At 52.4% G+C, this 22,552-nt stretch overlaps 2 protein-coding genes across 6 annotated transcripts in view; both read left to right on the top strand.

Moving 5' to 3' along the window:
• LOC112545764 (zinc finger protein RFP-like) overlaps positions 1–22,552 on the top strand; it is a 151,913-nt gene that overhangs the window by 52,327 nt on the left and 77,034 nt on the right. The gene's annotated exons all lie outside the window — the stretch shown is intronic.
• Positions 351–4,946, top strand: LOC142820487 (zinc finger protein 426-like). Of its 5 annotated transcripts, none has more exons than XM_075909492.1 (4): positions 351–560; positions 2,110–2,282; positions 3,430–3,543; positions 3,830–4,946. In XM_075909492.1, the coding sequence occupies exons 2-4, from the start codon at positions 2,144–2,146 to the stop codon at positions 4,735–4,737; spliced, it is 1,161 nt and encodes a 386-aa protein (XP_075765607.1). In that variant the 5' UTR covers positions 351–560; positions 2,110–2,143; the 3' UTR covers positions 4,738–4,946. The 5 variants fall into 5 exon arrangements, with proteins under 5 accessions (XP_075765607.1, XP_075765609.1, XP_075765605.1 ...); XM_075909490.1 differs by having other exon boundaries at positions 357–560; positions 2,089–2,282; positions 3,830–4,942; XM_075909491.1 differs by having other exon boundaries at positions 358–560; positions 2,089–2,282; positions 3,833–4,941.

Here is a 22,552-nt window from a genome sequence, read left to right as displayed (position 1 = left end):
GCAGGGAAAGGCCCCGTCGGGCCGAACACGCAGCAGCACGGGCCGAGCCCCGCCCCCGGCAGCCCCTCTGGCTCCGCCCCCTCCCCGGCACGTGGGGACCCGCCTCCTTGTTGTGACACGCGGTGCCCGGCCCCGCCCCCAGCAGCTGCTGCAGCTGCCAGGCTTGGGGCGTCCAACCCCGCGGGGCGGGGGCGCGGCCAGGCAGCTCCGGGTCTGAGCGAAGACCCGACGCTGATCCGGGAGCGGAGTCACTGATGCGCTGCGCACGCGCGGTGTGACCCCGCCCACCCCATTCCTCAGCGCCCCGGCCGGGTTTTCAACGCGTCTCCCCCCGCCCGTCGCTCCCGGTCCCTGCCCAGGCCCCGCTGCGATTGGCCCCTGGGCGGAGCCCGCAGCAGCGTCTGACTCTGCGCGCGGGTAGAGGCCGCTGCCGCCACTGCGCATGCGCCGCGCACTGCCCGGGGCGAGTTCTGGGGGAGCCGTTGGAGCCGTTATTCGCCGCGCTGCTGCGGGCGGTGCCGGGACGAGCGCGGGGCGGGGGACTTGGACCCAAATCTCTGGTGGGGGCGGCGGCTCCTTGTCACACGGGGGGGCTGCGCGGTGCGGCTCGTGCTGCTGCGTTGGGGACAAGGGCTCCACCTTCCGCGGGGGGGAAACGCTCCTGCCGGGCGGGGCGCGGGGCCAATGGCCGGGCCCCCCCCGTGTAGCGATGTGAAGGGGCGGGGGCCCCCACAGGGAGCAAATGCTGATGGGGTGTCAATAGACGAGTCAGTGAGCCCCCCCCTTCCGTCAGGCGAGGCAGGGCTCACAGCGAGGGGGTGGTTTGGTGAGGGGGGGAGGGGCAATAACTGTACCTGCAAGGGGGTGGGTTGGTTGGGGGCGGGGGAGAGGTTTAAGGCCAGAGACTTTGCATCTTTTGAGAGGTGCTGCTGCCAATCAGGCGACAAAGCCTTAACGTTTGGAGTCCCAGCGCCTGCTGCCAGGCATTGTGGTCTAACTCGCTAGTGACCTGTTCCCCCCTCGCTCCCTGCCCCTGTGAAGACTCAGATTGGTAGCAAGGGCACAGAAATGCTCATTTTCATGCCATTGTGAAAAGTTAACTCGAGTTACTGAAAACAATGTTTCAATTCAGCAGCGCTGCTGCCCATACTTACATACATCAGTGAATTTTGCCTGGCCTGGCTGTCCCTGCACGGCCACAGATAATGCCGCCGGATTCAAAGTAAGAATAAGAGCCTCCGGAAAAGGGCACTTTTTCCGGAGGATCGGGGCCAGTCTAGACGCTCTTTTCCGGCTTTTTTAAAAGCTGGAAAAAAGCGGCGGACATTTTTATTTAAATGCCGCGGGGGATATTTAAATCCCCCGCGGATTTCCCTACGACGACTAGTGAAATTTACATGCCCCTTCTGGAAAAGGGGCCAGTGTAGACGTAGCCTTGATGTCTTCAGATCAACACTGGGCAATTTTCTAGAAAACACACTATAGGGGAAACAGAGCTTTGTGCCTGGGTAATTGGGCTAAGTGTAATGGCTTGTTCCACAGAGGGGGTCAGACTTGTTCCACAGAGGGGGTCAGACTGCATGACTAAGGATATCTTCTGACCCTATAAATCCATGTATTTTAAGATCTCATCCTGCAAGCACTCAGTACATGTGTTTAATAAGCACCTGAATACTTGTATTAACTTAACTTACTCTCTCTTGTGGAAAAGATTTATAAAGTCTGTCAGATGCAAATCAATGAATGAAGACTAAGCGTTTTAAATACAGCACCCTGATTTTAATGGGTCTCCATGTTGAGGCAGGTGAATGTTTGGCTTATCGGAAACACTGGGTGCTGAGAACTGAATCCCCATTGTTGCAGGCATAGTAATGTTGTAACTCAAGCTAGGTACGGAGAGAAAAGTATATGGATTAGGGATCTAACTGGTGTGCGCTGTTTATGAAATAGATAGACTTAAACTTTTGCCCACAATTGCTGAGTATGTCTGTCACCAGGGACAGAGTCTGGACAGAGTGGGGGTATAGAATGGAATAAAGTCCCTTATGAAATGTCTCCAATTGCTCTTGTCCCCCTGCCATGCTGTAGAACACCCATGTCTGTCTCCAGCTCAGCCCCCGGCCTGCAGAGCCTGGAACAGGAAATGACCGTGGTGGATCCGGTGAGCTTCCAGGAGGTGGCTGTGTATTTCTCTGAGGAGGAATGGGCCCTGCTGGACCCAGGCCAGAGAGCTCTCTACTGGGATGTGATGCAGGAGAATTATGAGGCCGTGAGCTGTTTGGGTAAGGATTCCTGTCCCCTCGGGTATGAGAAGCTGGGTGGGCTTTAGAGCAGCTGGGTTGGGTTTGGTTCAGGGTCTCTCATTGCCCCCACCACTATTGTCAGGAGTATCTCCCCCGTAGTCCTGGCACCTGTGCGAGAGACTGTCCCCTCCACAGCCCCTCCCAGGGGAAGCAGGATCAAGGACATAACAATGGTGCTGCTCTTCTCACAGCCAAGGTCTCCATGTGCTTCTCCACCATCTTGCCTATATAGTGCCTTGGCTGGAGGAGTCAGTGGAAGGACCCAGGCAGGAACAGCACGTACCAGAGTTGTAGGGCTGGGTGCAGCTGTTGTTAGTGCCTGCAGGGTCCCCTTGTGCTGTTGTGCTGGGTCCCTGGAAGGAAGGTGCGCACTGCCCTGGCTGGCCTTGGAAGTTGAAGCTGTTGTGGGCAGCTGGCAGGGCTCCACCAGGCATAGGCAGTTGGGATCAGAAGTATGGAGCCATAGGCAGACATAAGCAACCAGCCAAGGGTTCATTTTGCTATTCACATCACTTCCTCTGCTTCCTTCTGGCCCAAGTAGAACATCTGAGCCAAAGAGCAGGGCAAGCACAGCCCCAGCCAGGAGCTTTGTGGACAGAGCCCTGGGGGAGCTAGAACTCTGCTGGGTCCTTTCTCTCCAAGTCTTAGTGACCTGCCATGTGGGAGCTGCAGTCTGAATCCTGCCTAGGGGCCTCGGTGTCAGATGTGCCAACCTTCCCTAGAGCTCTTGGGTACATATACACTTGCTTCCTCCTTTGAGGGAGGAATGTAAATGTAATCAGACAAAATTGCAAATGAAGCGGGGATTTAAATATCCCACACTTCATCTGCATAATCGCAGACTGCCCGTCCCCGGGCAGGACAGGCCCTGAGGGAGTTGTACCCTAGAGTGTGCAACTGAGTGCTCAGCTCACCTGGGGTATCAGCTAGGCAATTCCCGAGGCAGGGGTAAGCACTTTTCCTGCAAGTAAGTGTGTGCTGGGATCTTGTACCAGCCAGATCCCAGTCCCTGCAAGGTGGGGAAGGATTGTCTCAGGATAGGCGACTGCGATCATGGCTCTGGAATCAGTAATGGCACAGACCTTAATGAACAAGATCAACTCTTGTTTAATTGCATCCTGAGCAGGGTTTCCAGTCTTCAAACCTCATGTGATCTCCTGGGTGGACCAAAGGGGAAAACTGCGGATCCCTGCTCTCCAGGGCAGTGAGGAAGGGGACAACAGCAGTGACACCCATCCAGGTGAATGATCAGCTAAACTGACTCAAATTAATTTGTGTGTCCTCCTAGCAGGTGTCACTTGTGCATTTTAGTCAGTTTTCCCTGATCCTTCAGTCTGTCTTGAACTCCAGTGTGAGGGTTCTGGGTGGAGGGAAGAATTATGGGAAGAAGGGTGAATTCTGCTCATGGTGGTTCAATCTATCCAGCTATTATTTGGGAATATTCCCAATTTCCTGTTTCTGTTTTAGAATTTCCTTTCAGCTCAGCACAGGGAATGACTCCTGTCTGGATTCTCTCTTTGTCCCAGTAGGTGATGGGATGCTGAGTGAGAACCAGGAGAAGAATCTTCAGCAGGAAGGACTTGAGCGAATGTCTGCTTGTGGAATGTTATTGGGTAGATCTGAAGGGCATGATTCTCATAGTCTTGAGCAAGCAGAGACCTGTCAGAGTCAGTGCAGCCCTCACAGGTTGCAGGGAAACCATCCAGGAGTGGGACAGGGTAAATCCAATAACAGAAGCAGAGGTTTAAAAACAAACACAAAAACTGTTCAACAGAAAATCCCTCATCAACAGTTACTCTGTGCTAGCAGTGACACTGCATCTCTTACTACACTTGAAAGAGCCCACACAAGGGAGAAACTCTTCAGCTGCTCTGACTGTGGGATATGCTTCAGTCAAAGCTCACTTCTTCTTCTCCATAAAAGAGTCCATGCTGGAGAGAGACCTTTCATCTGCTCTGGCTGTGGGAAATGCTTCAGTTGGAGGTCACACCTTGTTATCCATAAGAGAACTCACACAGGAGAGAAACCCTTCAGCTGCTTTGATTGTGGGAAAAGCTTCAGTCAGAGTTCACTTCTTTGTATCCATAGGAGAACCCACACAGGGGAGAAACCCTTTATCTGCTCTGACTTGGGAAAAGCTTCAGTTGCAGCTCACATTTTAATAGACATTCGAGAAGCCACAAAGGGGAGAAATCCTTCAGCTGCTCTGACTGGGAAAAGCTTCAGTCGATGCTCACTTCTTATCCATAGAAGGACCTGCACAAGGGAGAAATCCTTCAGTTGCTCTGACTGTCGGAAGTGTTTCAGTTGGAGGAACATTTTTTTAGACATAGAAGAACCCACATGGGGGGAAACCCAAAATCAGAGGGTTTTTTTTCCCTGCGGGTCAGTGGTCCCCAACCAAAAAACGATTCTCTGCTGCTGCCTTAAATAAAGCAAACGTTTAAATCTTTTGTGTTGGACATAATGTTTACTTTATTTAAAATGAAGTTTGACAAAGTAACACAAACAAGTCAAAATGCTTAATCTGTTTTATAATGTAAACTAAACTGATCTCCCCAGCTGCAGCACTAGCAAAAAGGCTCAGCTGTAATTATATAAAAGAGAACTAGATACATTCATGGAAGTTAAGTCCATTCATGTCTATTAGCCAGGATGGGTAAGGAATGGTGTCCCTAGCCAGTCTGTCAGAGGGTGGAGATGGATGGCAGGAGAGAGATTGCTTGATCATTACCTGTTCGGTTCACTTCCTCTAGGAAATCTGACATTGGACCCTGTCAGCAGACAGGGTACTGGGCTGGATGGACCTTTGGTCTGACCTAGTATGGCAATTCTTATGTTGTAATTAATGGTAAGTGTCCATTAGCAACAGGTGATCCATAGGGTGTGCCGTGGAGAGCCGCTCCCCCTCTCCCAGGAGAGTGGCACGGCCCATGGCAGGAGGGTTAAATCTTTGCACACCCCCAGTTCTAGTTTTTCTAAACAACTGTCTCAGCAATCCCTAAGCAGGGCTGTGGTCCGTAGCTCAGTGGAGGTCACTTTATTCTGATCAGTCAGGGTGTGAAAATCCAGACTGAGGGTGAGTTTCAGAATCAGGGCTGCTGTGTGACTAGACAAAGCCCTTTGCCTTTCTCAGCCTTTGTTCTTCCCTCTGTCAGTTTGGTGTAACAATTTCCTGCCTGCACCAAGGCGGGGGCAGCTGGGGTGCTGTGCAGAGCCATGTGAGGATGATATTAGCAGCAGGTGTCTTTTCACCTGGAGTCAATACAGATGCTGGTGTGTGTGTGTGTGTGTAGTAGTAGAGCCCTGTTCTGCCCCCTCTTCCATTGTGCTGCTTCAGGCAGCAACAGGAGCTCTGGGTGTAGAGCCCTGTTCTGCCCCCTCTTCCATTGTGCTGCTTCAGGCAGCAGCAGGAGCTCTGGGTGCAGCGGCTGCACCAGCAGCTGCTCCGGGACTAGGCATAAGTTTAGTGAGGAAGGGGAATTGGGTTAGAATTAAGGGGAGATGCCTGGCTCTGGAGAAGGGGAAAGTGAGGGAATTGGGTGGGAGGTGCATATTGTGTCCCAGATGTGCGTGGCAATAGTAGCAGCAGCAGCGGCATGGCTCTGGTCTGGGACCGGAGCATAAGGTTGAGGGGGGAGGGTGTGCACAATGTGCTGGCTGCTCAGAGCACACGCCTCATCTGGAGGGAGATACGTGTCTGTAGCTGTGGCTCCAGGATCTGAGAATTAGGTTAGGGCGGGGTGGGAGTGTGTGTGCCTGGCTCTAGTCTGGGGGAAGGGAGGAGGATTGTGTTGGGGGGCATTCTAGGCAGCATGTCTCAAGGCCGGCGACTCAGCGCACATGTTCCAATAGCTGGAGGGAGACACATGGCTGTAGTGGCAGCTCTGTGACCCAAGAATTAGATTGGGGAGGGGGATTGGGTTGAGGAGTGTGTGCCTAGCTTTGGGGGGGGGGGGGCTGACTGGGGAAGGGGGGGGGCCTTGGGTTAGAGCAGGGGAGGTGCCTGGGGAAGGGAGGGGAAGAGCAGCCAGCGTGCTTCCTGAGGCCCGGGATCTCCAGGTACTGGCCCCAGCTGTCTCTGTCCCCTCCCCCTCACATGAGTACCCTGCCCCCACCCGCACAGTTGAGGCTACATTAGTGAGGATTGGTTTTTTTTGGAGGGGTTGTTCTTTGGCATCTCAGTTGTGTGGCCCTGACCGACTCTTCTGTGGGTCAGTGACTCCTGACTCAAAAGAGGTTTCCCACCCCTCAAATAAAGACAATGTTGAAAGGTTTTGTGTTTGGCATAATATTTGATTTAAAAATGAAGCCTGGCCACCAAGCCCCCATCTAGCCACAGCATCATAACATTCCTGCAACCTCCCTCCACCCCCAAACCTGAGCCCTTCATACACTGGAACCTCCTGTCATGAGCATCTCACATCCCCAGTGTTCTGCCACAACACTCCTGCATCATCCACTCACTGCAAATCTGTGTCCTGAGCCCCTCATACACCCCAGCCCAAACTCCTGCACCCTCATAGCCTCAGCCCTAACCCTCCACCTGACCCTCACACTCTCCAGCCTGGAGGCCCTCCCTGAGCCAGTATCCTCTTCTCTGCTTCCTCCTGCATCCAAATTCCCTCTCAGAGCTTGCACCCCTCACACCTTCCCAGGGCTTTTTTTGTGATGGTATAGCCCAGGATGGTGTACCAGCACCTATTTCAACAACTCCTCCCAGCTACATGGTTCTTCACGCTCTATCCGCTGCTGTTTTGGCTCTTCATCTCTAACAGGTTGGCCACCCTGCTATAGGCCTTCCAATAGGGCTATAGTAAAACCATATTGTTACAGACCTTTCCAGGCCAAAGGCAGCAGGACCACCAAGCAAGAGAAAGCACAGTAAATGCAACTGTGAAGTGACTCACACCCTCAATCTTCTGATCCAAATTCAGACACCTTATCCTTTAGGCCATGCAGTTTTGCCTTGCTTGCCAATGGACTACTTCCTGGCTACGTCTACACTGGCATGATTTTCCGAAAATGCTTTTAACGGAAAACTTTTCCATTAAAAGCATTTTCAGAAAAGCACGTCTAGATTGGCAGGATGCTTTTCCGCAAAAGCACTTTTTGTGGAAAATTGTCTGTGGCCAATCTAGACGCGCTTTTCCGCAAAAAAGCCCCGATCGCCATTTTCGCGATCGGGGCTTTTTTTGCAGAAAACACTACTGTGCTGTCTACACTGGCCCTTTTGCGCAAAAGTCTTTCGGAAAAAGACTTTTGCCCAAACAGGAGCAGCATAGAATTTCCAGAAAATCACTGATGATCTTACATGAGATCGTCAGTGCTTTTCTGGAAATTCAAGTGGCCAGTGTAGACAGCTGGCAAGTTTTTCCGCAAGACCAGGGGATTTTGCGGAAAAACTTGCCAGTCTAGACACAGCGCTATGTGTAAGCAGGGAAAAGTCTAGGTAGTCCATCAAGTTTTATTATTTTTCTTGTTTGGGGGGTTTAGAAATCGTGTCTGAGCTGGTGAATTATTATTTTTTGTAACTCAGGATTGCAGCCCAGGGATTTTTCTTCAGTCTATGTTACTTCACGGCTATCTACCACCTAGGCAATGTCTATACTTCACTTCTGTTCCGCAAAAGCTTATGGAAATGAAGTGCTGATTAGCAAATTGCCGTACTTAATCTGCCTAATTAATTAGGATCCATTTTTGTGCAAGAGGCTTTTGCGCAAAAAGGAGCTGTGTAAACTGGGGCTTTTTCTGCCTCCTGCTTCCCCTGACTCCAGCCTAGCCCTGGGCTACTTCCCTGCTAGCCCCATGGGACAAGGGGAAAAGCAGAGGGCCATTTAAGAGTTTGGTTGGGGACAGCGACTTGTGCATGCTATGATGTGGGAGGAAAGAGTGTCACATGGCTTTCTGCTAAAGCTGGTATTTAAAAAACAAAACAAAAAATAAACAAGCAGCTGGGATGGGGCAGCTGGAGGGAGCCAGGAGAGCAGAGGCAGCCTGAGAGCTGAGAGTCACAAGTGCCCTTCACAAGTGCCCACCACAGTGCCACCAGTAGGTCCCATGGCATAAGGAGCAGTACTCAGGTCTTTAAAGTCTGTAAGCTGAGTTCAAGTCTCAAGGGGACCTACCTGGGCTGGTTACTGCAAAACCCTCCTACTCCATGTGCTTTGGATTCCTTGCCCTCAGGCTGCTGAAAAAATAATCTTGTACCTGCTGCTGGGTGTCTAATGCCCACTGGTGTCTTGTCTGGCTGGCTCAGTGGAAGGCTGGGCTGTGCTGTGGCCATGGAACCTGCCAGCTTGTGGAACCTGCTGAGGCTGTGTGTGTTGCTGCTCCCCCCTGATGTCACATCTGGTTCTAGCAGCTGCCAGGCTCTGCCTATTGCCCCCCTACACTAAAGGGAGGGAGTCTCAGGACCAGGCCTCAAAGAATGTGGGTTCCCTGATTCTGAGAAAGATGAAGAAACCTGTTTTACCCCCTGCACTGGCTCTAGGCTGAGGGAAATCGACTCAACACACCTTGGTTGTGGAGCTATTGCCTTGGGCGTAGGAACTGTCTGGGGCAGCACAAGTGAGAGGCTCGACCAAGGTTCACTCACTGTTTTTTGTGGACCTGCCCCTCCTGCACTGCTAGAGATTCTGGAAGAAAGAAGACACATGAGAAGAACCCAACTTTCTTCCTTTTGCTGTGACATGGGTGGATCTAGCTCAGGTTTGACTCGGGTCCTTCTGCATGTGAAGTACCTGTGACAACCCCTGTGCTGCTGGGTGCCTCAGCCCCGACCTGGGATGCCACCCACTTCAGGGAGCACATGCCCTGACACTTGTAGAAGGGCCAACCTGGACAAACCAGCCTTTATTGTGCACCTTTTGCTAGCTCAGTGAGCAGTGTGGTAGACTGTCGTGTGTGCTTAGCAAGTGATCCGTAGGTTGCTGGTTCAATTCTGGCTCAAAGGAGAGATTTTATTTCCCTCCAGCCTTAGCAAAAGGTGAGCAAGGTAGTCGCCTTGGGTTCATATCTTTAGAGCTCTGCACTGCAATTGACAAAAAGATTGGCAGCTAGTTCCCACAATCACATTTCTTGGGCTGCACAGGCCTTGAGACCCCGCCAGGTTTAGAAGGCTGGAAGGAAATGGGGAATGGCTGCACTTTGGAATTCAAAGGTGTTATCTGGGACCCTACATTAGAACAGTTTCAGAGACACTCTTCCTTTTTTGGGAGAGGCTTTGTCAACATTTGGCCCATCTACATGGGCCCAAATGTGGGAAAAGCCTCTTTTGGATGGGATAGCTGAGTGGTTTGAGCATTGACCTGTTAAATCCAGGGTTGCGAGGAGGCCATTTAGGGATCTGGGGCAAATCTTTCAGGGATGGTACTTGGTTCTCCTGTGAAGGCAGGGGACGGGTCTTGATGACCTTTCAAGGTCCCTTCCAGTTAGAATCATAGAATCATAGAATAATAGGACTGGAAGGGACCTCAAGAGGTCATCGAGTCCAGCCCCCCGCCCTCAAGGCAGGACCAAGCTCCACCTACACCATCCCTGACAGATGTCTATCTAACCTGTAGGAGTTCTAGGAGATAGGTATGAGGACTACAGGGCTTCCAAAAGAACACACCCACTTTTTTGGAAACTGATACGAAAAAGGGGACCTGTTCCCTGGATGCAGCAGAGTTTTTCAGGGATACAAGAGGTATCCCAGAAAAAGTCTGTATTGTAGACCTAGCCAAAAAGGGCATCATGGCTTAGCTGGCCAAAGCACTTGCCTTGTAAGCAGGAGATCCTGGATTCAACTCCCAATGGTGCCTTGTTGCAGCCTTTGCTCACATTTTCCTAGGTCCTTCTGGGACACAGAAGAGGCCTCCCCTGGCCACCCATGGAACTGCTGGTTCAGGAAAAGGCTGATTGGGAGGAGCATTGGGAAGAAGGAAACCACAAGCCTTGAGCAGGTGCAGAAGCTGCTGTGACTGGCACTGGCAAGGCAGGGCTCTGGCTGCAGTTGCTGGGACAGGAGAACCAGTGCCACACACCCTTTTGATTCCCTGGGGTGCAACCTCTGCAGCTCCTGCAACTATGGAGAGTGACTCTCCTCCCCCTGCCTTGGGATGGGCAATGGCAACATGTGAAGCAGCTGGGAGAAAAGTCCCAGAGAGCAGCCCCATTGCTAAGCTGACCAAGGCACCTGCCAAGTATGGGGAAGGTGAGGGAGGCAGCCCCCAGTGGTGCCTGGCCAATGTCTCTGCTCTTCCCACCATCCCTCAGTACATAGCTGGAGTTGGCTTCCTTCAGTCGAGCTTGGCGTTCTCCCTACAGTGGGAAACCAAAGGGAGAAAAGAGCAGAAGTGCTGGAATCTGGTGAGGGTGCCCTTTGAGTTTGATTTCGTGAGTCTTAGTTGGACTTGCTAAATCAAACTCCGTCAGATTATGCCCATTCCTCCCCAGCTGGACGTGGGTTTTGTTCTTCTGCACAGCCCCAGCCCATGGAGACCAAGGACCTGCCAATGGGCATTCAGATCCCACCCTTGTTGAACGGATGGAAACAGAAACCAGACACACAGCGGGTCTGAGCTGGTTCCAGCTGAGGGCCGGGTTTGCCTGGTTTATGTGCATTGGCACAGGAAGGCATTAAGGCAGGGCTACTCAACACATGGCCTGTGAGCCACATGCAGCCTATGGCCCATTTTTATGCATCCCGCCATGCCTTGAGCTGCTTCCTCGGCTGCCTGCCTGCCTCATTACTGTGGGTTCTAGCAGTAGCACCTCCCCAAGCTACTGGCCAGCAGGCAGGAGGGCAGGAAGAGGTGGCAGCAGAGCATGCCTGCTACATCAGCCACAGCAAGAGCACCTCTCCATGCGCTGCACAGTGCTGCACTGAGCCAGATCGCAATGGCACGTGCACAGGTGTTGCCGGGTGGCAAGAGGCAGCGTGGGAACCAGGCAGTAAGGCGGGGTGAGAGAGGTCCGGGTAGGGTTACTGTACATCCAGTTTTTCCTGCACGTCCTTGTTTTCACATGTTAAATCGCCATCTGGATAGATTTTTTTAAATGGCAAAACATATCTGGGATTTTTTGCCTTGCAAAGGGAATTGGGGAGGGGGCGATGGCAGGTGCCTTCAATGGAAGGTTTGGAGCTGCAGGCTGGAACCATTCACAGCCACTCTGCATATGGGCCCCAGCACCTGGAGGGAAAAGCACCTGGCTCCGGTGAGATCCAGGGTGTTACCCTCTGCCCTGCTAGATTTATGCCTCTGCTGAAGGGAAAGGGCATTGTGTTAGAGCAGGGTAACTGGGGGAAGGGGGGTGCCTGGCTCCAGGGAAGGGTTAGAGCCAGGAACCAGGTGTTCAAACTTCTGACGTCTTTCCTTCCTGTGGGTGGGCAGTGTGTCTGTTGGTTAGATTTGGAGGCTCCAGTCTTTGCTCTGTGAGGTCTGTGGGAGCTGGTGTTTGGTGGGGCAGGCGGGGAAAGGAAGGGATTCTGGGAAGCAGGATTCCTGGGTTTCTTTTCTAGCTATGCCACTTCTCCCCCCAAAGCCTTTTCCTTCACATTGATTGTACTTATATTTCCATAAATATTGTATTGGCAGTTTTTGTTTGAATTATTAAAATTGTGAAGCCAAAACAAAAAAGTAGTCAAGATAATGGTCTTCTGCTGAGATGTGTTTTAGTAGTTAAATTCCTGGACTGCCATTGCTCATTAAAAGTGCTGTCATGGGTGGGATTTGGGAAAATATTGCATTTTATTAACATCAGCAGAACTGACTTAAATGGGGCCTGCAAGTTGTGAAGTCTTGCCTTAATCTTTGTATTCATGTCCATTACTATGAAAGAAGCTATTTGCAAAGTTGAGTAGCTCTGCATTAAGGGTTCTTATTAATGTAAAGGATCTCAAGCAATGTAAAGCCAGAGTGTGATGGAACTGGAAAGGAAAATGTTTCCCCTAGAAGGAAATTTTTCCAAGGGGATACTGGAAGTTGAACTAAGGGCCATTTGGTTTGCAACCAACCACTCTACCTCTGAGCTATACCACACAAACATATGTAGCTGCAGCCAGTGTTGGGAAGTGGGGTAGGGAACAAGTGGCTTTTGTAGCATGCACATCTCAGGGGATGTGTATATTTGGGGAAGGGTCCTGATTCTTGCGCAAGAGGGCCAGTGTAGACAGCTATGTTAATTTCTTGCACAAGAAAGCCCGATGGCTAAAATGGTCATCGGAGCTTCCTTGCGCAAGAGAGCATCTGCACTGACACGGATGCTTTTGCGCAAAAGCAAATCTTCTGCAAAAGAGTTTTTGCGTGAGAACGCTCCAGTGTAGCCATAGCCTTTCTGTTTGTAGGAAAACTCTGCCCCTACTGCCTTTCTCTAACTCGTTTGGAGACTACACAGACTCCTTCTCTGTGCTTCTAGTTGAGTCCACAGGGTCTGGTGTCCACTTCAGGGGGTAGGTAAATGTGGATAAATCCCTGTAATATTATCACTCTCATATAACTTTGAATTAAGATCTTCTCCTTTTAGATATATCTTTAAGTGTTCTTATAGAATCTCTGTAACATTTCTCCTATAACTTTGTATTAAGAGAAACTTCCTTTTTATATAGATAGACCTTGTAAGAAAAAAAGTCTTTTGAACTCTCCCCCTTCCTTGATTGCCCTGTTGAAATGAATGAGGTGTGAATGGAGAATGAAAGGGGGGCACCTCCAGCAGCAGTTGCCAGGGTGGAGAGGGTCTGGGAGCCAGACCCAAGACAATACCTGTAAAGTGAGCTCATTAAGACAACTGGACATACAGATGCCTTGGGAGTCCAGCAGCAAGTGCCTGCCCTTGGAAGAACTCTCTTTGAAGCAGCATTAGGAAAGGCGAGGAGATGACTAACTGGCTGCATGAAAGGGATAAATAGGAGACATCTTGCAGAGGGACCCCGGGTTTTCATCTTGTCAACATGGGAGCATTGATCCGGATCTGCAGAAGCCTGCCTCCACCCCTCCCCCATCTAACTCACCTGGCTAGTGCAGTTAGGGGGAGTAACTTTTGGTAACAAGAAGACGGAGTGTGCTTGTGTGTGTGAGAGAGTGTATGAGTGTGATGTATCATATGCATATGATAAATATTGATTGACCTATGTATGGTCAATATATGTGGCGTGTTGCCTTATCCCCCTGAAAAAGATCCTGGGTGGTTCTTTTAAGCCCAACATGGAAGTGACTCTGCCCTCCCCTCCTCTCTCCCCCTCCAGCCTCCTCTCCCCAACCCTGCTCCTGCGGATGGGTGGGGGCTATGAGTTCCAGTGCTGCTGCCCTGCTGCCCTCAGGTTCTGCATCCTGGAGCGCTTGCAGGAGCTGAGCCAGCCCTGGGAGAGCAGCCCGGCCAGGGCCCAAGACTCCCAGCCCGAGGGGGCCCAAAGGAGCTAGGGCAGAGCCTGGCAGGGGCAGCAGGAGCCATGAGTGGGGAGGGAGGGTCCCAGCTGTGGCCAGACCCAGGGGCAATGCAGTGAGGGTGGGAGGTTTCCGCTCTCCATGGGCAGATGCCTCAGACATGAGATGGTTTAGGAGGCATCTTGCCCAAAAGGTAACTCGGCCCCGTTTGTATAAGCACTGGACCTGAGCCATGTGTGGCCCCCAGGTACTGATGGGCCCTGCCCTGCTGCTGTCCTACCCCAGGGCCAGTGAGCCCCTATCTCCCCTTCCTCCCCCCTCCCCTCCCCAGGCTCCTGTCCTAGCTGCACAGAGAAAATTGCTCTGTATCTTGGAGAGAGTCAGAGACACGTGGGGGCCTGGGGCTCTGTCCTGAGTGAAGAGAAGGTGAAAGGGGAGCCAGGCACCTTCCCATCTGCCTCTGGGCTCAGTGTCTCGGGGCTGGTAGGTCCTCTGGGCTTCCTCTGAGCTTGGTGCCTTTGTGTGCCCTGGAGTGAGCAGCCAAAGGACCACTCAGCCTTGGGCCTGGAGAGAGCTCCCCCCATTCCCACCACTTGCCACACCCAAAACAGTCAGGGTGTCTTCCCCCTGCACACGCACACACACTCAGACGTGGCAGCTCCGTCACGTTCATTCAGCCTGATCCGCCTGAGCGCACCCACATGAACCAGAAGAGCCAGGTTCAGTTCCACTCCCTTGTTTGCAGATATGTTCTGCCTGAATAGCCGATGGCCTTTTCCCTCCTGCACATTGGCGGCAGCTGCGGGGGGAGTTGGGAACAGCCATTGAGACCAGGAGCCGCTTACGGCCCATCCTCATGGCAGCCGGTTCCTGCAACTTGGCCTCTCCATGCACAGTTCTAGTGTCCAGGTAGCAATGTTGCTGAGTTGTCTCTGCCATAAAGACAGCCCCTGTTAGTGCGGGACACAGCACCCGAGCTCTGGCGCAGGGGCCGGGGGAAAGCAGGGGAAAATGGCCTCTCTGCTGATCCCAAAACAGGCTTGGAAAGTAAAACCAGCCTGCAACATGAGCAGTGGGAAAAGCAATGGTTCAGGCTGCCCGACAGCCCTACTCATTGTCTGACTGTGGAGGTACGGACACGCCACATGCCACAAACCAGGAAACTGCATGTTCCTTCACATACCTGCTTAGAGACACCTGACTGCAAACCACCAGCCTTGGGCATGTCTGGCTCACTGCCCAGAGAACCGGTCTGGGTGGTTTGCAAGGTCTTGTATGGCAGTAGGGTGACCGTATTGCCTTGTGCTTGATACCGGACACCTGGTAAAATTATTCATATTCAAGCCAGTTCAACAGCAAACAATTTTTGCAGAACAAATGTCCAAAACAGCCTCCAATTGACTTAACCCTTATTAAAAAGCAATAAATGGATTTATTTTTATTTTCCTGCTTATCTTTAAGGCTTTAGCGTTCACACAGGGAGGCCTAACACAGGGATTCACAGCCTTTTTATTCTGGGGGCCGGCAAACCCATTCACAAACTTTTGGCAGAGCAGTAGCATTTTATTTGCATATTTATTATGCAAATGAATATTCAAATATGCAAATAAAATATTACTGGTCCAACAAAAGTTTATGAATGTGTTTGCTGGTCCATGGGGGTATAAAAAGCCCCAAAGCCTCCAATGCCAACCCTACCCCTAGAGCCCCTCATCCCTCCACTACCCCCACCAGCACCAGCCACTGACCCCAGAGTGCTCTGCACCCAACTCTCCCCAGTACCCAGCCGCTCGCCCTCAGAATTCCCTAGTTCCAGCCCCCCCGCCCCAAACACCTCAGTGCCAGCCTCCTGTTTCCAGAGCCCCATAGAACCCAATTTCCCTAGGTCCCTTGTGCCAGCGCCCCCAATCCCCGTATTAGCCCCGTCCCCAGTGCCAGCCCTGCCCCCTAGTCCCCTCACTACTAGCCCCACCCCCAGAAGCTCCCAGGGCCAGCTCCCCATCCTGGATGTCACAGTACTTCTCAGTGTCAGCCCTCTGCCTCTTAGAGCCCCCAAGCACTAGCCCCGCCCCCAAGGCCTCCTGCCTGCCTCCCCCCGCCCCCACCTAGCCCTGCCGCTGCCTCCCAGCTGAGCACAGAGCACTTCCCTGCATGGCAGGAGGGCTGCATGAAGCCTGCAGTGTGCTGGGCCCGTGCCGAGCTGGAACTAGGACCCTGGTGAGGCTGCCCCAGCAGGGACAGTCTCACCGCAGTCCCAGTTCCACCCACGGTGCACCCGGTTGCTTGCCAGGCCACTCACCCTGCTGCCGGGTGGGGAACTCCGTGGGCAGGGTCCATTAGCAGCTGGGGGCGTGGCCTGGCCGTGTGCTGCAGCCTGGCAGGCAGGGGTTCACGGCCCGCCCTGTCTGTGGTTGGGAACCGCTGGCATAACACACTCCACTGCTCCCACACACATGGGGAGAGGTGACACAACAGAGGGTGACGGACTGACCAGATCCTCCATGCACAGAGCTCTCTGGCCTCCGTGTCTACCCAGGCCCCCCAGGATAGACCCACCTCTCACAGGACCTGGCGTCACCTCAGTGCAACATGTGGCGTGGGGGTGGGGTCATGCAGGGTCCCAGATCCCCTGCTCAGTTTCTGCCAGGGTTCACTCCAGAATACAGCCAGCAGCAGCTTTTCAAATGGTGTGGGCAGGGAGGGGCAGGAGCTACTTCCAGCCATGGGGGAGAGGGGCAGGGGGTGCTGACCTGCCCAGTGTTTTTGCAGAGTTCATCTCTTCTTCTCTCCCCACCCCCCAGCTGGGAGCAGCTTGTCCCTTACTGCCCGCACCGTGTCGAAAGGCAGCTCCCACCTACAGGCTGCTGCTGGCCACCGACATGACCCAGCCACCTCCACCCCCATGGCTACAGCACTGGCAGGAAGCACTGACGTCCTAAGGATGCCAGAGGACGCTGTGAATGCCAAGACTTTAACAAGGGTCGGAAAGAGCTGGACACATTCACGGAGGGTAGGTTCATCGACGGCTCCAAGCCAGGCTGGGCAGGTAGGGTGTCCCCGGCCTCTGTTTGGCAGACGCTGGGATTGTGCGACGGGGTCACGTGGGGATCCCTGTTCTGTTCATTCCCTCTGGGGCACCTGCACTGGCCACTGGGATGGACGGACCTTTGGGCTGCCCCAGCCGGGCTGTTCTTGTGCTCTTCAGGGTGCATTGAGCCCCAGGCACCTGACCCCAGGGCTTTCAGCAAACTAGGCCAGAGGTGTGGCTCAGCCAGGGAGGGTGCCTAGGGGAATGGAGTGGGGGTGTTGGAGCCTGGGCCCCTGCTCCAGGGGCCACTGTGGATCCTGCAGGTTGGGGCATGGACAGGCTGGAAATCATCCCCCATTGTCCTGCCACCCCAGAACTCGGGGGTGGGGGGCAGAGAGGCTTCCCCATGCCAGCGCCGAGTGGGGCTGTGGCACAGCAGCTCTCCGCTCCTCCTGGGCAGCACCCTGCGCCGGAAAGTCTTGGGCTTCCCCAGGTGCCGACCGAGCCAGAGGCATGGGGGGAAGGAAGAAGCCTGCCAGCCAGGCTGTTGGTAGCTGAGTGCTCCAACCAGGGGTTGGTTGTCCGCACAGCACTGGGAGCCTGTGGGTAGATGGAGGAGCAGTGGGGGGGGGGGGCAGAAGGGGAAAAACAGAGAGGGCAGTGAGAGGGGGGCACGGAAAGGGCTGATGGGCGGCTGATTCGGCCGCTTTTCCAAAATAGCGTATTTCAAGAAAAAAATGGTGTTATTTCAAAAAGAAACCCTTCCTTCAAAATAACCCTTACTCCTTACAAAATGAGGAGCGGCTGCTGATGGTGGTTATTTCAAAAGAAGGGTTTTTTCTTGAAATAACTATGTCTAAACAGTGTTTTTTATCTCAAAATAGTGTATTTTGAAAAAGCAGCCAGCCACCATTATGCAAATGAAGCACGGGAAATTCAAATCCACGCTTCATTTGCAATTTCGTTTGTCTGCATTTGCATTCTCTCTCAAAAGAGGAATGCATTGTAGACATACCCTGAGTTACCAACCATAGGGCTGTTAGTGTCTACTTCTAACTAACTTGCACCGTTAGGCCACATCTTCACTCCAGAGAACATTGCCATTGTGGCAATTGATCTTCTGGAGTTTGATATAGTAAGACTAGTTAAGATTCGCTAAATCAAACTCAGAGGGAGCCCTCACCAGCATTTGGTACTCCTGCTCTTTGCTCCCATCTTACTCCCTCGGTGGGCATGCTGCCAAGCTCGTCTGACAGTAAAGCCGACTCCAGCTACATAAGGAGGGATGGTGGGAAGAGCAGACACATTGGCCAGGCACCTCCCTCACCTCCCTCTGTACCTAGCTGGTGCCTGGGCCAGCTTAGCCATGGGGATGCTCTCTGGGAATTTTCTCCCAGCTGCTCCATGTGTTGCCTTCTGCCCATCCCAAGGGAGGGGAGAGGAGAGTCACTCTCCATGGCTGCAGGAGCTGCAGAGGTTGCACCCTCAAGCTCTCTAGGTGCTGACACCCCCAGGGAATCACAAGGGCGTGTGGCACTGGCTCTCCTGTCCCAGCAATTGCAGTCAGAGCCCTGCCTTGCCAGTGCCAGGCACAGCAGCCTCTGCACCTGCTCCAGGCTTGTGGTTTCCTTCTTCTCAACGTTCCTCCCCAATCAGCCTTTTCCTGAACCAGCAGTTCCATGGGTGGCCAGGGGAGGCCTCTTCTGTGTCCCAGAAGGACCTAGGAAAACACATGGGCTGTGTCTAGACTGGCAAGTTTTTCCACAAAAGCAGCCTCTTTTGCACAAAAACTTGCCAGCAGTCTACACTGGCCACTTGATTTTGCGCAAAAGCACTGACTTCCTACTGTCTGAAATCAGTGCTTCTTGTGCAAATACTGTGCTGCTCTCGTTCGGGAAATGCTTTTGCGCAAAAGGGCCAGTGTAGACAGCTGAAAACTGTTTTGTGCAAAAAAGCCCTGATGGCGAAAATGGCGATCGGGGCTTTCTTGTGCAAAACCGCGTCTAGATTGGCACGGACACTTTTCCGCAAAAAGTACTTTTGCGGAAGAGTGTCTGTGCCAATCAAGATGCTCTTTTCCGCAAATGCTTTTAACAGAAAAACTTTTCTGTTAAAAGCATTTGCGGAAAATCATGCCAGTCTAGACATAGCCAAGCAGAGACTACAGCAAATCACCACTGGAAGTTGAACCCAGGATCTCCTGTTTATTAGTCAGGTGCTTTAGCCAAGTAAGCCATGGTGCCCTCCTGAAAAGCCTCTGTAAAACTGTTCTACTTTATGGTCTCAGACAACACCTTTGCATTCCAAAGCACAACCATTTCCCTCTAGCCCTGACAGTCTCTGTCCCCCTGGGCACAGAAGGCTACAGCTCAAAGGGCAGAGGCTCTAACATGCCTAAGCCTTTAGCTATCATCTTTGAAAAATCATGGCAGACAGGGGAGATTCCAGAAGACTGGAAAAGGGCAAATATTGTGCCCATCTATAAAAAGGGGAATAAGAACAACCCAGGAAACTATAGACAGGTCAGTTTAACGTCTGTCCCAGGGAAGATAATGGAGCAGGTAATTAAGGAAATCATATGCAAACACGTGGAAGGTAATAAAGTGATAGGGAATAGCCAGCATGGGTTTGTGAAGAACAAGTCATGCCAAACTAATCTGATAGCTTTCTTTGATAGGATAATGAGCCTTGTGGATAAGGGAGAAGCAGTGGATGTCATATACCTAGACTTTAGTAAGGCATTTGATACGGTCTCGCATGATATTCTTATTGATAAACTAGGCAAATATAACTTAGATAGGGACACGATGATTCTATGATTCTATGCAAATCTCCGCCAGCCGCTAGGACTGTAGAGTTGCCATATGAGATTTGGCAGGGTTGGTGGGAGGGAGAAGTGCAACAAACATTGATCCTCTGGATTGTAAACCCCCTTAAGTTTTACAATCCACTGTAGGTTTTACAGTCTACACTCCCCTGCATCAATTTTATCCTAGTGGGGCTGGACCCAGCTCCTGCCCCTGCTGCTTCCTCTGGCCCTGCTCACAGCTCTGTGACTCCCCCATCACTCCCCAGCCCCACCCCCAGATTCTACTTTGCATCTCTTCATCCTTCCACTCAGCATCCCCCTGTCCCAGATCTGCCCCCCCCCCCCAGCCCTGCTCCCCCCTGGGAGGCTGGTTTGCACATGGGGCGGGGACGTGGCCAGGAAGCTCCTGGTCTGACAGAAGCACCAAGGAGCAGGGGTTTGGTGCTTTTCCCCTCAAGCAGTGGGGCTGAGTGGCTAAGGCCTCAGGTGTCTGTGCTGGAGACCCTGGTTCCAATCCTCCCTGTGACACTGTGCAGCTTCCTTTCATTTCTGAGTAGAACAGGCTGCAGAGGAGCCCAATGCTGGATTGTCCCTGGGGCTGGGAATGTGAAGTCATAGAACTGGGAAAGGCCTGCAGATACAAACAGTCTCAGTAGGGGTGAGTGGAGGGCAGCTGCAGGGAACCTGGGCTGAGGGATCCGTCTCTCCAGCCTCCCCCTCATAGCTCTTGAATGCCACCACTTCCTCTGCCTCCAAATAACTGCCTGTCGCGTGTGTCTAACTGGTGTGACTGCAATTCTCAGGCAACATGTTCCCCAACAAAACCCCCACCAGCAGTGACACCCTCTACCTGAGCCCAGCCATCAGCGCTGACAGCATCTGGCTGTCAAGGTGTCAGCCGACGGTCAGGGCAGTGAGTCCCTTATGACCGGCTGAAGTTCTTTTTAAATTGTGCTTGGTTCTGTTACAGCAACTGAAGGAGTTAGGTTAAAGCTTAAACAGTTACTATTTTATTGTTATAGGGTAAACTTAGCTGTTAAATGCTACTACTGTGTTACAGATAACACAGACACTACAAAGGACAGGACAGAAATTACACTAATAAGTCACTTACAGGTACCATGAAAACCTTTGGTTCTTTGAGCTCTTATTAAATGCATGCAAAATAGACACATAGCAGGTATATATTCTCACCCCTGCGTTCCAGACTTGGCGTGGCCAGCGTCTTTCTCTCAATCCCTTGGGAAGAAGTAGGGCGAGGTTGGGCGTCCCACAGACCTCGGGAGACAATCAATACCTGCCAGCAGGTATAGATGATTGGAGCTCAAATGGGGTGGGCGGCTGAACCTCTTTTTATACCCCTTGGGTCATGTAGGCTTCTTCCTGGTTTTAAGTGGCCAATTAGGAAAAATGGCTTTGAACACCAAGTTTCCCACGAAGGGTGCAAAGCATAATTTACACCTGGGAAAATGCAGACAATGGGCACCTCTGGTATGTGATGGGCGAAGATTCCTCTCCTGGGACAGTGCAGGCGTGTCAATTACTGGTACTAGCCATCAGGGCAACGGGAGGCCCCGGGTCGTCAGCTAGCCCATTTACTGTCTGGTTTCTGTTTATGGTAGAGTCAGGGACAGGCAGCAAACCTGTGTTCCCAGGGCATCAAAGGCTGACTGCCTTTCTCTTGCTCTCTGGGGGGGGGGGGGGGGAAACAAGATGGGGCTCGTGGAAAAACAAGATGGGGTTTTGTGTCTGGCTACACAAGGAGAAGCAAAACAGGTTGGAAGGAAGCTCACAGCCATGTCAATAGTTTGCTTGTCAATAGTTTGCTTTGTACCAGGGTGACCACGTGTCTCAGTGCGGGGTAAGTGCAGCCAAGGACAGCGTTGTATCCGGCTGCTGGTGAAGGTACCAGCTGCTTCTCCAGAAGCACCTTTCCCAGTACAGGTGCTGCTCCCCAGATTCCCTAAGGGATTCAGTCTCTTGCTGCCCCCGAGTCCTGGCTGCAGGTCCCAGGCACAGGAAACAGCAGTGAATAGGCACATGACTGACACTGCAAATCTCCAGCCCCCTGTTCTGCAGCCTGGCAAGGAGCAGCGATGCCTGTCCCCGAGAGACAATAATTCCAGCTCCTGGAACCCAGCTGCAGGACACATGAGTTCCCCAGTACAAGGCATTAAAGATCTTCACCATGGTACCCAGCTGTAGGGCAGCCCCATGCAACCAGCCACCTCCCTGCCAAGCTCCTGTCTCATCATGGCTGGGCCCAGGGGCTGCTCCCCAGACTCTCCCAGGACCCCTTGTCTGTCCTCAGAGCCCCAGCACCAGCTGCCCTCACACCCACTGTCGCTTGCATAAGCCAGTGTGCATGAGAGTCGGGGAGACTGTGCAGGGAACAGACACAGCAACCGCCAGGCTAAGCACACGGGTGACAACTGCTCTCTGGGCCAGTGCACCCAGGACTGAATTTAGAGACCCCTACGCCGCAAAGCACAGGCCACCATGCCACAGTTCATGATAAATTTTCACCACTTTAGAACAGTATCAGCTGCACACACTCACCAGTGGGTTACAGGGGCACTAGAGAGACAAGGGAGTTAAAGAGCTGAAGGGCCAGGTAGGGAAGAGGCAATAAGAGTCCGTAGCTGTGATTGTCGCCCTCTGTCCCAGACTGCTCCATTAGATCCCCATGCCAGGCAGTGAAACCTCCAGTCACTTGTTACCCCTTTCTCACTGAGGCTACGTCTACACTGGCCCCTTTTCCGAAAGGGGCATGCTAATTTCACAGGTCGTAATAGGGAAATCCGCGGGGGATTTAAATATCCCCCGCGGCATTTAAATAAAAAAGTCCGCCGCTTTTTTCCGGCTTTTAGAATAAGATCTCTTATTCCTACTTTGAAGTAGGAATAAGAGATCCTCCGGAAAAGGGCTTTTTTTCTGGAGGATCGGGGCCAGTGTAGATGCTCTTTTCCGGCTTTTCTAAAAGCCGGAAAAAAGCGGCGGACATTTTTATTTAAATGCCGCGGGGGACATTTAAATCCCCCACGGA

This window comes from Pelodiscus sinensis, chromosome 26, assembly GCF_049634645.1.
Source record: "Pelodiscus sinensis isolate JC-2024 chromosome 26, ASM4963464v1, whole genome shotgun sequence".
In the NCBI taxonomy this organism is placed as follows: Eukaryota; Metazoa; Chordata; order Testudines; family Trionychidae; genus Pelodiscus; species Pelodiscus sinensis.
The sequence above is the reverse complement of the archived record's forward strand: the minus strand, read 5'-3'. Positions and strand labels throughout refer to the sequence as shown.